The sequence below is a fragment of the Zophobas morio genome, unplaced genomic scaffold (genome assembly GCF_036711695.1).
Source record: "Zophobas morio isolate AGI-343-1 ecotype UQ-CSIRO unplaced genomic scaffold, CSIRO_AGI_Zmor_V1 ptg000024l, whole genome shotgun sequence".
NCBI lineage: Eukaryota > Metazoa > Arthropoda > Insecta > Coleoptera > Tenebrionidae > Zophobas > Zophobas morio.
The window spans coordinates 13,307,592-13,324,087 of NW_026972129.1; the positions used below are offsets into that span (position 1 = coordinate 13,307,592).

General features: G+C 32.0%; 1 protein-coding gene and 2 long non-coding RNA genes across 5 annotated transcripts; 1 reads left to right on the top strand and 2 right to left on the bottom strand.

Annotated features, from left to right (window-relative positions):
* The first annotated feature begins 206 nt into the window (after positions 1-206).
* Positions 207-1,655, top strand: LOC135135352 (uncharacterized). 3 transcript variants are annotated; one of them, XR_010281513.1, is made up of 3 exons: positions 207-277; positions 330-421; positions 478-1,655. It is a non-coding gene; the product is annotated as an uncharacterized LOC135135352 (long non-coding RNA). The 3 variants fall into 3 exon arrangements; XR_010281512.1 differs by having other exon boundaries at positions 251-421; positions 478-671; positions 716-1,655; XR_010281511.1 differs by having other exon boundaries at positions 244-421.
* A 4,527-nt stretch (positions 1,656-6,182) lies between these two features.
* Positions 6,183-7,285, bottom strand: LOC135135138 (uncharacterized). Its single transcript, XR_010281444.1, has 2 exons — positions 6,607-7,285; positions 6,183-6,544 (listed from the first exon to the last, which is right to left on the bottom strand). It is a non-coding gene; the product is annotated as an uncharacterized LOC135135138 (long non-coding RNA).
* A 407-nt stretch (positions 7,286-7,692) lies between these two features.
* On the bottom strand, positions 7,693-16,148 carry LOC135135038 (protein GPR107-like). The gene is made up of 6 exons (XM_064063980.1): positions 15,806-16,148; positions 9,543-9,653; positions 9,347-9,486; positions 9,150-9,297; positions 8,143-9,095; positions 7,693-8,083 (listed from the first exon to the last, which is right to left on the bottom strand). Exons 1-6 carry the CDS (start codon positions 15,905-15,907, stop codon positions 8,053-8,055), a joined length of 1,485 nt encoding a protein of 494 aa, XP_063920050.1. The 5' UTR covers positions 15,908-16,148; the 3' UTR covers positions 7,693-8,052.
* Between the last annotated feature and the right edge of the window lie 348 nt (positions 16,149-16,496).

The window sequence follows — 16,496 nt, forward strand, 5'->3', positions numbered from 1 at the left end:
ATTAATGGTAAATGACAAAGCCAAGTTAATTCTATTAAATTAAAAAAAAAAGAATATAAGTACTTACATCTCAAGCAAAAACAATTTACTTCATATGGTTTCCCGCTAACAATCATCGATAGATAGGTAGACTTACTTTATATTTCCATTTGAGAATTTATTTATCTAGATAACAAAGGTTAACAATATTTTTGTAAATTATCATCATACACTCTGGACAAAGCACATTTAGCTCGCAGAGAATGTTGAACTGATTATATTGAGTGTTAACTTACAAGTAAGTATGATGTTGTTTCCTCAATAATTCTGGAGGACACGAATTATTTAAGTAAATATTGACATTTGATACGATACCAGGACAAAAGAAGTTGTTTTTGTAATAACAAAATCAATAGCAAGGACGCAGAAATTGGGGGTCAGCGTAATTATTATTTATTTCGTGTATAGTGTATCCGTCTTATAATTTTTCATTTGCAGGGGCAAGATTTTAATAATATTGTGAGAAGCATAATATTTTGTATTAAAAAACCGGTAGTAAAATCTGTTTTTCATGGATATGGTGGATGCTAACTAATTTTTGGATCGTGCTAGGTATTTCATCATCTGCGTTTTTATGGAAACGTCGGGGTCATCTGAAGGAAAGAATGTAGTACATAAGACATCCGCACTGGGTAAATTCCAATGCATTTATAAATAGATATAAATCCTTTTATAGTTCTTATGTGGTGACAGTTTGCGTTACCGCATATATTAGGTGTCCCAACAATAAACTCATCCAGTTTTTGGCATTGGTTAATCGACTGAAACGTTCTAAAATTCAGATGTGTAAAAAATGTATTGGGTGATCCTCTTGAAAAAAAAAATATATATTTTCACTAACACCTAGCAGTAATGTTGGGAATTATATACAAGTGCAGAAAAAGTCCCAATCTTTTACTTTGTTTTTATTTTGGTTTTAGATAATAACATTGTCATACTTAATACACTGTGTTCGTTACATATTCATTATAGATGATTTTTGTACCACGTACCATATGATCGAAAAAAAAGTCATCTAGTCAACCATGGAATTAATTTAAAAAAGTTGTGTTAGCAAAATCTGTCACAGGAGTAGGAGTAGGAGTAAGACCATTCACTATTTTCTTACTTGACTTCATTTCGTTAATAGGTTGGTAATTTTGAATAACAAAAATTTCGAGTTCTGTTTTAAGCATTTTTTTAATACAGGGTAAATACAAATGTCAAAGTGACAGGTAACTTCAATGAAAAATAACAGTGGTGCCTTAACAGTTAAAAAAATAATTCCATGGCTGACTAGACATCTTTTTTGATCATATGGTATGATGATAACAGCATGAAATAAATACATATTATCACATTGCGGTATAGTAAGTACTTTAAAAAAGTCAACTTATATTTGTTAGTGTTGAGTTAGGTATTTATTAAAACTAAATTTAAATAATGCCCAAAGTGAGCAAATCAGAAATATAATTGTAATTTGTTATTTTGCAACATTTCCGGCTAAACCGAAAGTGTGAAAAAGTTGAAAATGTAAGTAAATTTCTTATTTGTTCTACGAAGAGAACTGACCGTTTGGGACTTTTTGTACACTCTGTATATATCGAATGTAAACGAACAATAAATATTAAAAATGGCATTGTAGTTTGTATGTATTAGGGATGCAGTGTCCAACTCCTTATAAAGAGAATTTTGTAACAATCAAAAAATTGCAGATTTTTAATATGGTTTATAGGCTAAAAATACAAGGTCGTCAAAATAAAAAAGTGGCGTTATTGATTGTTGAAACAAAGTCCATGTTTACTATCAGGTTATAAACGTCATCTTTAATTACTAAATATCAAATTAACAAGTTTTTTTTAATTGTTGAAAACTATGAGACGGAATAAATTGATTACGAATAATAATAATTAATATAAATAATATTTTCCATATGTTTGTGCCACGCTAATGTGATTGTGATAATTAGATACTTACATAATTTTATAATTTATAATGTTTGAAAAAAATTCCTGTTGTTTTTAAATGTACAATCGTGGCTACAGAAACCTGGACCAGTAGGTTTGACACACACTTCCCAATAAAAAAAACCGGTTTAATTAATGTTTTGTTTAACAAATCAGGAGCGTACATTGAAATGCTATTATGATATTAAAAAAATTAACAACTAAAATTTTGTTATGTCAAAGTGGTCGAGTTTTCTATGGCTGCGAATAAACATCAGAATTTAAAGTTTCTTATTTAAATAAATTTGAATCAACTCCCAAAATTGTATGGGAAATTTAAAAATATATTTATAAAATATTTCCAAAACTATAAAAAAATTTTGGTTTTAATGAAATATAATTTCGAAAAATAATAAAAATGTTATTAATTTTAAATAAAATATCACACCAAATGATTTAAACTTTGTATGTTTAAGCAAAAATGTACCATAATGATCATAGACAAAAAGAGTCGACACAGACCTACTTTTTCCTATTTTATATGTCATGAAACATCGAGCTTAGCTTACGTTGAGGAAGTAAAAATTAAGTTAACGTTTTCAGTTTGAGATTTAGTAGACTTATTTTTTTTATATAATTGTTACGGATTGTTGAGGCAGAAAAGGAACTACTTTACAGGATGGTTTGAAAGTGATTTTGATGTTCTGTTTTTTGAGAATGTTCCCTACACGACGAGTTCAGTGATATTTTATAAACCTACGGAAGGAAAGTTGTAGAAGTGTGACCTTAAATTGTGGATCAGTGTCATTTAATTTGTAACCATTATTAAGAAGACTTTTCCTGACGTGATTTAATTCTAACTGAAAACTATCGGGGTCTAAAATCGACAACGTTCTGTGAATTAGATAATTTATGGCAGAACATTTTTGGAACTGATGGTGATGAGATTTAACATCAGAAAAAGTAAGAAGCTCATTATTTTCGATGTTTATGGTAAATTTGATATTAAGATATTAGTTTGTTTTTATTTTTATAAATAAGAACTTCAGTTTTTTTCATTTGCTCCAGTGTTTCTCCCCGTTCATGATTCCTTTACGGAAGTGGGTCTCTTCAAAACCCTCAAAATGTTAGAGGGAATTGGAAGAATCGGAGAATGAGGGAAAATTTCAAATCTTAAGTTCGTCATATTCTACGACGCGACATTCATGCACTGCTGCATTGTCATGGTGAAACAGCACCTTTTTTGGTCATTCCAAGGCACTTTTCCCCCATTGCTGCCTTTAGATTTTTTAAAACGGTTTTGCCTTTCTCAAGGTAAATCAGTTAGGAAAATCTTGTCTATTACAACCCGGAAAACGGATACCATCACCTTTACAGTCGATGGTACCCACTGAAGTAACAAGAAGTCACACGATGTCGAAAGTATGAAAAGAAAAAGAAATTCAAGATTAACTCAAAATTCCTAAAAAAGTATCACATAATAAGGAAAGTGACACATTAGTGCAAGTTTTATATGCAAAATACGCTCTATGGTTTCTCTTTCTGCACAAAAAATTGTTCCATGGTTTTTTCTTTTTACGCTCGTTGATAAATATTGTATAAAGATATAGGTTGTTCTCCAACAATCTGATTGTAGATGATTACTTAATTTTGGTAAATTCCTGAAATAATACCTATATGTTTTAACAAAACATTGCAAATCAGGTAGAATACGAAAACAAAGGTCTCTTGTTTCCGTCTGTTCGCGTCTGTGTCGATTTTTATTAGATAGATAATTGGCTAAATTACCGGACCGACTGCTGTCAAATTTTGTATGTGTATTAGGAATATCATGTAGATGGTAAAACGCTAACCAAAATTTGCTGATCGTCCCCAACAACTTTTACAGTAATAAATGTTGTTTAAATTTTATAAAATAACATACTTACTCTCCCACTTGAGTTTTTACCTTAGGTATCCAGATTTTTGTAAAAACAATCAAAATTGTATAACAATATTTTAAAATTTAACTTTGAAATTGCAAAGCCGAATGCTCTGAAACTTTGCAAACGTTTTAAGGTTATCGGAAACATGGTAAATCTTTATTCAAAATTTATTCGCTTACGACTCCCCTAAAAACCGATGACGTCATCTCAAAATTTTGCCACATAAATCCTATCTAAAATGTGCAAAATATTATGAGCAATACCTTTGATATATCATTCCATATATTTTTTAAAATTGCTTGGATGACTCAAAAAAAAAATGAATGAGTCAACTTATTTTATTGATCAAATCCATATATCTAGTAGTATTAGATATATGATCAAATCAGAAACTGCAAAACCGAATGTTTTGAAAGCAGAGACTTTAAATACATAGACTCGCTGTTAGTAACATTTCTAATGCATTTTGGTGAAGCCACGGCGCATGGTAGTATGGACGCCATTGCTATAACTTTTATGTCAAATTAAGTGAGGTTGTGGTGGTTAGCAGCAGTAGTTTCTAGCACAGAACGTTTCTAGACCTCGAAATAAAAGTGGTTGTGTGTCGGGACTTACGAGATTGTTTGTAAATATGGCCATTAAAAATGATTTGGTAACTAAAATGTTTGCCTTAACTTTGCAAAGTAGGACCATACATTTTTTTTCTACATAATGAACATTTGTTTAGTATGGATTAGTTGGACGTAAATAATTCTTATTTTAATTTATTGCTTAAATTAATTTTGAGAAATTATTTGACTCTCGGAATAGGTTATGAGTGCCGCTAAAGTACTGAGCGTGAAAAAGCTATCTCTTTAAGACAAAAATTCACGAAATTAATTTTGTTTCAAGGACATTAATATTTTTAAAGGAATTTACATATACATATAGATATTATTATGCTAAATAAATAATTACAATTTGTTGTCTTTTTTATTTAACATTTTAAATTGCATTTTGTGACCGGAAAATTCAAATTTCGCGCACTTACGGTTATAAGCAATATGGCGGTCGAAAAACTTCACGTTTTTCGTGACACAGCCAGTCTATGTATTAAAGTCTCTGTTTGAAAGTGATAACTTTGCTTACGACAGTAAGCATGGTAAATTTGTAATCAAAGTATATCTGCTTATCCCCTTCAAAAAAGTGATGACGTCATCTCAAAATTTTGTCGAATTCTATTGAAACTGTACAAAATATGTATGAGCTTATACTTGTGATTTCTCATTGCATTCATATTTTTTAGAATTGCTTACACAGGGTGACAAAAAATTAATGAATGAATCCATTTTTATTGATTAAATCAGGAACGGCTCAAACATGGGAATACAATACTGTTATTATTATTTTTACACTGCACCTAACCAAACTCATACATGTGGCCCTGCAAAAATGTTGATGATGTCATCACAAAATTTTCTAAAGGAAAAACTCATTTGAAACATACGCTTCTTTACATTAACTTTAATATTATATACATATTTCTTTTAACTTATACGAGTTCTCATAAAAAATAAAATTTTGTAATTTTTCGAAAAAGCTGGACTTACTTTATTGTAGGTACCCTAAAATCGCGCGTATAGTCCGCCCCCGCGCATAGTCCGCCCTCACGTATAGTCCGCAGTTTTTAAATCTCCCTCCTAAAAATCAGATAGTCCGCAACCTCGCATATAATCCGCGGACAATGTGCGTGTCTGTATGGTTCGATAAGGTTCGATATTTGCTACCTATTTAGGTACCTAAATTTAAGTATCTAGGTACTTTTGAGAATCTTTTTATTTTTGTTATATATTTTATTTTTCATTTATATTGAGAATGCCCAATAAATTTTTTTATTTTGCGTTTAAATTTTTTGTTGGTTTTCCTACAGCGTATAGTCACAGTAGATCAGTAACGAAACTTCAGCAATATTTGCGGAACGGGTGTGACCTTGGGAGCCCGTTCCCGGGAAACACGAAGATTCAAATATTTCGTAGCATTCGTATGTGATTCATATAATACTAATAATTGTACACAAAAATAAAAATGGGTGGCATGTACTAGTGACATTGGCCAATTGGCCATTTTTTTCTTTCTTATAAATTATTATTAATATATTCAAGCAAAACATTTTTATTCAATTTTGATGTTTTAAACTGCGTTTATTAAATCCTTAACAAGTCTGACAAATAAGTTGTTATCCACAAGTGAATTGCAAAATTTTTATTTCACTCTTAATATTTTTAAATCACTCACAAAAAATTAAAAAACAACCTCAGGAACATAAACATTTTGCTTATTATTTTTAATAGTTTTCACAGAATACAATTTGTTTACAATTTTCACTAAAAGGTTGCTGCAACTAAATCAGTATTGTTTGACATATTTGTTTGGCTCTGTGAGACGTCAATTTGGGAATTGTATAAATCCCACACCAACACAATTCCAAAGTGTGTTTCGGAAACTATTTACTACAGATTATTTCGATACGAGTGCAAGAACCAACTGTGAAACACTATTTTATTTGAAATGAAAAATTTGCTAAGGTGTTCTTTTAAACAAACTTCCACAACACATCTCCTCTGTATTCCAGCCTCTTCAACAATCATTAAGTGATGTGAGTTACCGGAAACTCACCTTGAAAGAACACAACTGTTTATGGTATGTTTGTGGATACTCATTAATACGAAAATTCTTACATCACCACTTCTGCGAAGTTTGTTGTGAACTTTGCACATTCTTACGAAGTGGTACATCCTGTTTTAATTGTGTGACATTTTAAAGTCTTCAATGAAGATGTGATTTTTGGGGATTTAATGATACCACCTAAACATTTTGTAGTTTATACTCCGATGGGTAATACATTTTATGAGTTTTTCCCAATTTATGCACCGTAGTCGTTAACTGGTTTGCGGCTAAAAAACGAACCATACAAAAATACCATTCCACCACCCCTGCAAAGACTTTCCTCTTGATTACCTCGTTTCAGTTTTTATTAGTTGGAATTTTTTACACACTAAAATTTAAAAATAAATCTTGGACCGCTCAAACACGCACACATCGAAAATTAAACTATTTCGTTTAACCTGCAGTTTGTTGACCTCTTTAGCCTGGAATTTTCTAGTATTTTTTACATGTATCGTAAGTATCTATTACTTTGTTAAAATAAATTTTACGTTTGTTTTTAACCTCATAACCCTACATCCCGTATGATCCCGTAATTAATATGACATTTCTTGTTGACAAAACCAGACAAAACGTTCACCGAAAACCTTAAAATGAAAAAGAAACTATGTTCTTCAAGGTCGGAGCACCTTTAGTGACGCTAGTGACCTCTTTATGTCGTTCCGTAAGCTCCCCATGTATTTCTTATGGAATCAGCTGAGACTTTCATAGCCCTGGTATAGTCCGCTCTCGCCTATAGTCCGCCTCGCATATAGTCCGCACCCGGCGTCATAAAAAACAACGTATAGTCCGCGGACTATACGCGCGATTTTAGGGTACTTCAGGAGTGATGGAAGTTCTGTAGAAATAACTTTCGACCAATTTCTTGTTCTTAGTAAGAACAGAATGAATCATTTTAGTAAAATCATTAGGTACGGAACTTTGTAGTTTTGGACAAAATTTCTAACTTATTTTAGGCTTAACGAAATATAATAAAAAATCATTACTTTTGAAGCCGATTTTTCTTTCCAAACTGTTTAATATCTAAAAAAAAACCTTATTTTTTGACAGACAGTGTAAAATTCATTTGTTCATGTATTATAATTGTTTATTATGAAATTATACAAAAATCTGTGTTAAGAATATGAATTGATCAGTTAATTACCATCAGAGCGAGAATCTGTGAAGTCATAAAGTTAAAATATTCATGGATTACAAGATATCATTAAAACTTAGAACGGAGAGTTAAAAAAAACATCGAACAATTACTGAGAATAAGCGGATAATACTACAGGATAATACATTTACTGAATGAGCAGTCATAGCACTCATAACAAAACAAAATGATAGGGTAAAACATCACCACAGTAAGAAAATAATTTATAATGTTATGACTACTTTCAAGCTAATCCAACAATTCATTTTTCTCTTCTTTAGTTTCCTCCGTCAGCGCTGATTACAGTCGCACTTTGATTATTACTCTAAAGCTCCTGGTTCACTGGTTCAGTAAGCCTGTAAAGTAAACTTTAGTAAGTACATAAAACTATGCCAAACAAAATAGCAAATCTTACATTTTATCAATTTCTTCGTCATCATCGAACACATAGCATGGCTTATGAGCTCCTGGTCTGAATTTGTACGCTGTTAGCGCGAAAAAAACATATGTAGCGATTTCTCTAAACATTTCATCTAACCACCCATACTGGAACGGCACTGTCATTTTCAGCACATAAACAATGATTTTACTGGCATAAAAGTAACACACAACCATGACGTAAAAAAGCTTGAATAATTTTAATTTTTGTAGATACATTGCCCCTTCACCTCCTCCGTCTTTCTGTAATGTCGCTTTTCCGTACATGTTTGATACGCTTCTCAAGTGGCGAATAGACCAAAAACATGGAAGCAAAATGCACAAACTAATTAGAAAATCCACAAAAACAAAGACATTTCTCCAAGGTACATGTTCACGAGTTTGATCTTTACTTGTTTCTAACATAACTTCAGCAACATTTGCTAAAACTTGTAATGGAATAACGACCATAAAAAGACATTTGTCTCGTGGTGTTAGATCAGGTTTTATGAACCTCCATCCTGTGCTTATAAGTATCAGCACAATTACAAACAAAGCTCCTTCTAATATGTGAGCGGCGTAGAAAAGCACAGTCCAGGTTACCAACTGCACACCGAGTTTTCCAATATAATAATAATTTATTCCACGGAAAACTAAAGAAGTTGCTTTCAAAAACACCAAAGCAGTCATCATGTAGTGAATTTTAAAAACTGATGGATGTCTTAATAGGAAAATCCAAAATATCCCCGAAAGGAAAAATAGTATTGCCATCAAGATGTATAAAGTTGGTAGTGGCATGTCACCAGCAGAAAGGAAACTGTTAATATTTTGTTCCATAATTTCAGTTGTAAAATAAACAGAGACTTCTGTACCAGAGTGATAATAGGGGCAATTATGGAAGTATAAATTGTATAGTCCTTCTTCAGCCACTGTGGCAACAGACAGTGTGAACTACAAATATATTTTCTTAGAAAATATGTTTTATAAGTGTAAATAACTCCTTACTCTAGCATTGTAATAGGTTTTTCCGTTGATAACTTCCGAAGTAATATCAAAATTTAAGTTGTTGCAATGATCAGCATCTTTCTCTTTTTGTAGAGGGCTATTCTGGTAAATATGTACAAGCTGTGAGTCTTCACATAAAATTCTCAATCTAAAATATATTACATAAGTGTAAGAAAGAATTATGCAACTATACTTACTTTTTGGTTTTTAATTCTAGTATAAGGTAGATAATAGTTTGATCATTTACGTTACGGTCTAGTAAAATGCAACGATCTGGATAACTATCAAAATATGGTGTTGTAGCGTCATCTGTCGTATAATCCAAGGTAAAGCCAAACTATTGTTTTTTCATTAGTTATTTATTTCTAAGCAGTACCTATTACGATCACTTACCACTGCAGAATCATTGTCCGGTGTAGCTGTGAAATTCTTTAACTGGACGTCTAATATGCCTCCTTGGTAGAATCCAAAGGTGCTTAAGACAATGTGCTTACGTCCATCACTCTAAAATGATCAAAAATTACAATGAAAAGATGTGATTGTAAAAGCATAATGACATGTCGGTCTCTCGTTTTCATCTGTATGTTAATTTTATCAGATAGGTAACTTTTAAAACTACTGGATTGATTGTTGCGAAGCTGTAGATAAACTTATCACGTAAACGGTAAAATGTTAAGCAAATTTTATCAATAATATCCGAACTTTTTAAATCTGTATTCCAATAAAATTCAGTACAAATTGATGATGCTGTGCAGACTAGTTTCGGATATCATAATTTATTTTCCAGATTTAACGGAGATATAATATGAGGCGACACAGTAAAATAAAATTTACTTTATGTTAAATAAATATATTAAAATGAGATTAAGTCTACTGTGTACCAAAAGCTGTTCTGTTTTTTTCTTATTAAAACCACTGAACATTAACATATATTTAAAAAAAAATAAAAATTTTGAAATTTGAAATGTCAAGGTCAGTGATTCATAATAAGTATAGAATTGTTTCATTTAAAAAACGCAATTATTAATTATTTTGAAATTAGTGTTTTTTTTATTAGACCATTTTTTTCGGGTTGGCATAACTACAAAAAAGACGGCTTATTATCTAGGACTCTTACAGATGAAACGTTTCCTGAGGTTTGGAAAACAGCAAAGCACAAACAGGGTTTAAAAATTATAATACATTTCAGAATGAAAAGACCGATTACCTACTAGTATTTTTAACTTTTTGGATTTTTTTGCCTATCGTAGCCAAAACTTTATTATGCCATAAGCTTATTAATGTATGTAAATCAAAATAGATTCATGGAAGCAATATCAAATTTAACAAATCTATTTCCTTTCGCTGGGTACTGGTCACTTGCGCGCTGAGGTCTGTGGCTGGTCTAATTCTCAAAAAGGTCATAGGACACTTGCGTACAAATAGGAATCATTACCAAGAGATACTTAAGTGATAAGAAGAAATCGGCGGCACAGGAATGAAAAAATTCGAAAACTGCACTAGTCTTAGGTGTTTTTGATAGAGGTTTATAGTAATCTGTCATTTACCAAAAACAGTTTTATCTTAGCAAGTTATTAACTTTTACAAAAAATGATCAAAATTTGGAAACATTACGAGCTTACTTATATGTACAAGACAGGACTTTTGAACATCTTCTTTTGTGTTTAGTTGGTCACGCTTTAATGGATTTTTCTTTTGTTGGTTTATTTATTAATGAAAATAACACCTTGATTTATTAATAATAATGCACAACGATTGATGACTTCTGGTTGTTTTAATTATTGTCCAAAAAAAAAAACAAAGGTGCATTTCAGTCACCATCGTTACCAAGAAATCGGACAGTAAGCCGGAGGTATCACGCATTAAATGCGTGCAGTGTTGCCGATTTTACTTTTATAAAATTATAGTCTTTGCCATTTCTATTAGCCAATAACACGTGACGTCACGCTGTGGCGGGAACTCAGCGTTTGACAAGCGCCGTGAAACTCCATAAGTGGCAATGTTAACATTTTCGCATTTCATTTAAAAGTGTAGGTATTTATCTACAAAATAAACACGTGAATAGCTTCTTTCATATCTTTTCTGTGTATCAGGGTGCTTTTTTTGGCGATTTGAGTTTAAAAATACATCATAAAAATAAAAATACAGAACACTGTTTTGGTCTGAATTCCTCGTCACCCAAAATACATCCGTGTGTTTTAAGCGGTAAATCGGTAAATATTTTCGTTTGCGGTTAATGTGACGGGTTTAAGTGAAGGTGTGTGATTTGTTTTTAAAGTATGGATAATTTAAGTGATTATGCACGATGTCTTTCTGTCAAGCAGAAAAACAGATATGTACAAAAGTTAAACAATTTAAACGGCGGAGACCCTTATACAATGAGTGCAAGTGATTTTAATTTGTGTTTAGACCATGTCCCTACCATAACAATGAATACCATTGTAAACTTTTTTATTTTTGGAATAAGTAAAATAACCCACAATGAAATTCGTGCATTCAAAAGTCTAGAGGCATTTATTCAGTTTTCTCTTTTTTAAACGACTGTGTCTTTCAACATTACAAGTATTATGAGTGGATTTATTTTGATATCCCAAATTTTGTGATGGAACATAATCAGGATGGTCCACATCCGACAAATCTGCAGGTTTACCTAAAAGAGCACCAATGTAGTAATTTATTAGAAACTGTAAATCTAATAGGTAGTTACTGTACCTAAAATAAAATGATCCGAACAAACATAGGAATACTTTACTTTGGCTTCGTTAAATTCACTCGTTTCAAGGCTTTTAACCAAAGCTTCCGCTTTTTTTCCCATCCTGTATATATTTACCTTTATTGTTGCTAATTGCTGGGAAAGGAAAATAAAATTTGTCCGCATTTCTGGTGCTTCGATTCGCGCAACCCACAACAGCACAAAATTTAGGCATTTTCTCCTAAAATATAAAATATTATAATATTAAGATGCTAGTGTATTTAAAAAACATTGATGTACATTAACAAAGAATTAATTTGCAAAACAAATGATATAAGATGCAGCGAAGTTAACCTGTACATCACATTGGAAAACATTATATTTTAAGCCTATTCAAACGTTATGGTGCGTTTTACAGATATCTACACAGTGTAGAAACTGTAACAAACTTACCAAACTATAAAAAGACAGTTGACACACACACAAATTTAAATGAATTCCGAAAATATTAGCATTGACTCTTATGAGAAAACCGGCTAGTTGTCAAACGCTGCCATCTTGGTGACCTCGGATGACGTCAGTGTATTTGGCTAATTGAAACACCACTTGTTGATCGTAAATTTGGCAACGTTCATATTCACACAATTTTCTGACTAAAGTCAATCAACCGAAAACTGTTAGCAATTGCTAAATTTTAGGAAAAATCAACAGGTGGTGTTTCAATAGAAATGGCAAAGACATTACGTTTGTTTTTCGTAATCTATATCATAACTAATTTTTTTATTTTTTTTTTCGGACTCCTGAAACCCCCATATATAACGTACTGAAGAGTTAATCCGCCATTTTCCAGACACCCGGTATACACGACGCACTCAAACATTTGGGGGAGGGAGCAAAGTAAATAAGAAAATATAGCAGAAAATAAACTACATATTGTGGTGACCCAATTTGAATCAAATTTTGCATGGTGAAAGCGTCATGACTCATGATTGTTTGGTTCGATGTTGTGTGAGTATGGTGAAAAGACTCTGTAAGTTAGCTAGGTTAAATTACTTGGTTTGGTAGTTAAAAAAGGGGAGGAAGCCTTTGTTTAACGAAAATTAAACGTAACGATGGCGCCCAGTTTTCCCCAACACGAGCAGCTAATTCTTTTGAAGGACGCCGACCCGTGTAAATTTAATTCATTGTTTGTAAATTCACAGTTCATGTTAGGATTTTAATCGGTAACTGGTTATAACACAATTTAACAGACATTAGATTTGTTTAGACGCACACTTACTAGGAGATTTCATGAAATTCACTTAGTCAGGATAACACCCTTTGTCTAATTATGAATAAGTTTCTGGATGCTAATACGTAAGTGTTACATTATAACACTTCTTAATTCTTCACACAAGATTGCTAATAGTTCATTAACGGCAGTTAATTTAACAAAATTCATAATTTCGTGAACTGGCGGGGTATTAAAATAATTTCTTCCCAAAGGCAGTTATCATCGTTATCATCATTACATTACCGAGGCATTTCCTCGCAACGTTTAAGATTGATTACATCACCGAGACATTTCCTCGCAACGTTAAAGATTGATTGCATCACCGAGGTATTTCCTCGCAACGTTAAAGAATGATTACATCACCGAGGCATTTCCTCGCAACCCTAAAATTTACATCACCGAAACGCTTTTTCCTCGCAACGATGACTGAATATTTTGTGTGTTTATTTATTATGTGTTTTGTTGGGGTTAGCAGTTCACGATAAATTCTCAAAGTTAATTATTTTAAGTAACCAATCACTTGGATCAAGACATGATTTAACATAATGTAAACTCTTTGTTTGAATCGTTGATAAACTGTGGCAAGTAACTATTATTAATCTCATGTAAATTTGTTAGCTTTGCAATTTTTCACCTCATACAATATTTCTCTATCTCACAATTTTAACGTAATATTTTATTTGCACAAGTTCAGATCTTTTGTTTTCATAAATCTTCGCTATTTTTTTTTATGTAAATATTTTGTTGATGAATGTTTCCATCATATAAATTATCTGGTGTCCAATTTTAATCGCACATAAGAATTATTTGTTTTGAACATTTCACAAGTTTGTATGTCGAATTTAAATGTTGTTTATTGCTCTTTTTGAAACTTTAACACTTGTTCAGTTGTCGTTAACATCAGAGTTATAAGAATTGAACATTTAAATGGGATTGAGGTTAAATAACATAACATGTAGCAGAAGCGGGGTGTGCGGTTCGTAATCGAGCTGGCGGAATTTATCGCGCCATCTGCACAAAAGATGCAGGTTAGAATAGAATTCAGGGGCGGTCGAGATGACGTAACGCTGTCGGCTTCTACCCCATAGCCGGGACCCAACCAAACTCCGCTTGTGCTAGAACGCCCCTATGGCTATTTTTGTTGTGCTCTTGTTGACTGCCATAATTACGTCTGTAATAACTTGTATATTTGTATCCAGTTACTTTAATTCAGATTTTTATTTGTTTTTATTAAATGTATTTGATTCAGAAGGTTTAATTTGATTTCATTTAAATTTCATCCAAAGTTCAACAAGTTTATTTTGGAGCTGAGCAGCGATTGCGATTCGGCCCCCATTGGGCAGCCTGAGGGCACGTCACGAGTCACCCTCGCACGCCGTTTTTTTGTCAGTGGAGGAATAAATAATTTTGTGTCCTCCATAAATTTTGTGTTTTCTTTAGCGGTATTTTTCCAACCTTGGGTTCCATTTTGTCAGATGATCACAGCCAAGGCCAAATTTTCGATTGTTAAAAATTTTCGTGGGCTTTCAATTTATTTTTCTCATGTCAATTTAAGGCGGGATTTTGGGTTATTACACGTACCTATAATTATTACAGCTCAAAATTATATTCGCAAATTCAACATTAACAAAAATAACCGTAATTTTAAATTCCTTTTTCTTCTGTTATCAATACTTAATTTATCTAACATTGCTTCATGTGTAATTGAAATACCATCATGTAAGTACAGTGATGTTAAATCATTCAACTTATTTTCGCCCTTTTCAGGTATTTAAGTGGCGAAGATGATCGTTCGGCAAAACTTGTTGTTATGGGAAGGGACAAAAATTTGTATTATCTTTAGATTTCATTTTTCAAAGTTCAAATTTCGATTTTACTTAGTATTGGCTAAAAAAAACCGTTTCCAGAGTAAAATGTGGATTTCAAAAATGAGGAATATTTCCCTCGCACTTTTCAGCACATCGAAAGGTTTTTGATACTCCTTTATGTTTAATAAATCTTTCCTCTAAATTAAAAAAAAATGAATCTAGGGAAGGTATAACATACGGCAATACCTACTGTTGGGATGAATCTGTAACAGTATTACATAGCTGTGTTTGTTTACATACTAAGCTAGACATTGTGATGGAAAAACCAGATAAGAATGTCTCAATGTTTTTTTTTTTAATTCGTTATCTGTATTTGTTCTATACAATGTTAGTTTATTAGTAACATCAAAAAAAAATTTAGGATCAAACAAGGATCTAATTTTATGGCGTATTATTGAATTTTGTTCCACAGGATGTGCAGTTTTTTTTTTGACTGCAGTGTGCAACTGACCAGCCCCTTTCACTTAGTGTCTATAAAGCACTATAATTGTAAAGACTCGAATACTGTGTAGGATCCTTGGAAATAAAATGTGTACGGCGTAAATTTTGAAATATTTTGTAAGAGTATTTTACTAAACCAAGTGTCTGTCCTTTAATTATCTTTGTTTTTATTGAATTTGAATAGCATCCCTTGACTTATACAGCAACTTTTTTATTCCATAATACTCCTACATACAAATATAAAATTTTATTTATTGAATACATAAATGTTGTTTTTGTAATTTCCAAGTGTTTTTCCCTGTTAATGACCTTACCCAATGTATTTAAAATGTCAATGAAAATATATATAATATTATTAGGTATGTATTATTAATTAACTTACAGCAACATCTAATTTGCGTATTCGGCCCCAACAAGAAGAGGTGCACAAAAAAGCAAGTAAGAAAATTGCACCGCGTATTCCCAGTTTTGGACACATCATCATAAACTTAAAGCTTTTAAAAATTATTGTTGTTCAAGTTGGCACTTGTAATGTTCTTATGGAAGCTATCAGCAACATCACAGTGTAACCTACTGTACTGTGTCCACATTATATCCAGGGAAAACCTGTGGGGCTTGGGGGATTTTCTATGACCAGTAATCTTTAATGACGCAACACACAAGATTTCCTAGAAGGAACCCAGGAAGCCAATATAAAAGTAGCCTCTTTCCCCTAAAACATGTTTAAGATTTTTCTTATCGCAATGTTGGCAAATACATCCAGGTACGGGTGGGGAAAATATATTCTCCATCTCATTTTCTTTCTTTGCTCCATACTTCCACTCTCTCCACTTCTGTGGTCTCCACTCACATATAAGTGCTCCTCGATATCTAATTAGAATGAATTTTTTAAATTATTAGTTATTAGAAATAGAAAAAGTCGAAGACTGAAGTTGTAAAATAGACTAAAATGATTTTCAACTCTAGAGTGTTTTGTTTTCGAGGCGTAATGTACAACTTATTTTTTTTTTAATCAAACACACATTTTTTCATATTCTGATTAATCTCTTCTTAGACTTGATAATTGTAACTTA

Coding starts and splice junctions, on each gene's coding strand:
- LOC135135038 (XM_064063980.1), bottom strand. CDS start 15,907: ATGATGATGTGTCCAAAACTGGGAATACGCGGTGCAATTTTCTTACTT. Junction 9,654..15,805: donor TACGCAAATTAGATGTTGCT/GTAAGTTAATTA, acceptor TGATCATTTTAG/AGTGATGGACGTAAGCACAT. Junction 9,298..9,346: donor CTAGAATTAAAAACCAAAAA/GTAAGTATAGTT, acceptor AATATATTTTAG/ATTGAGAATTTTATGTGAAG.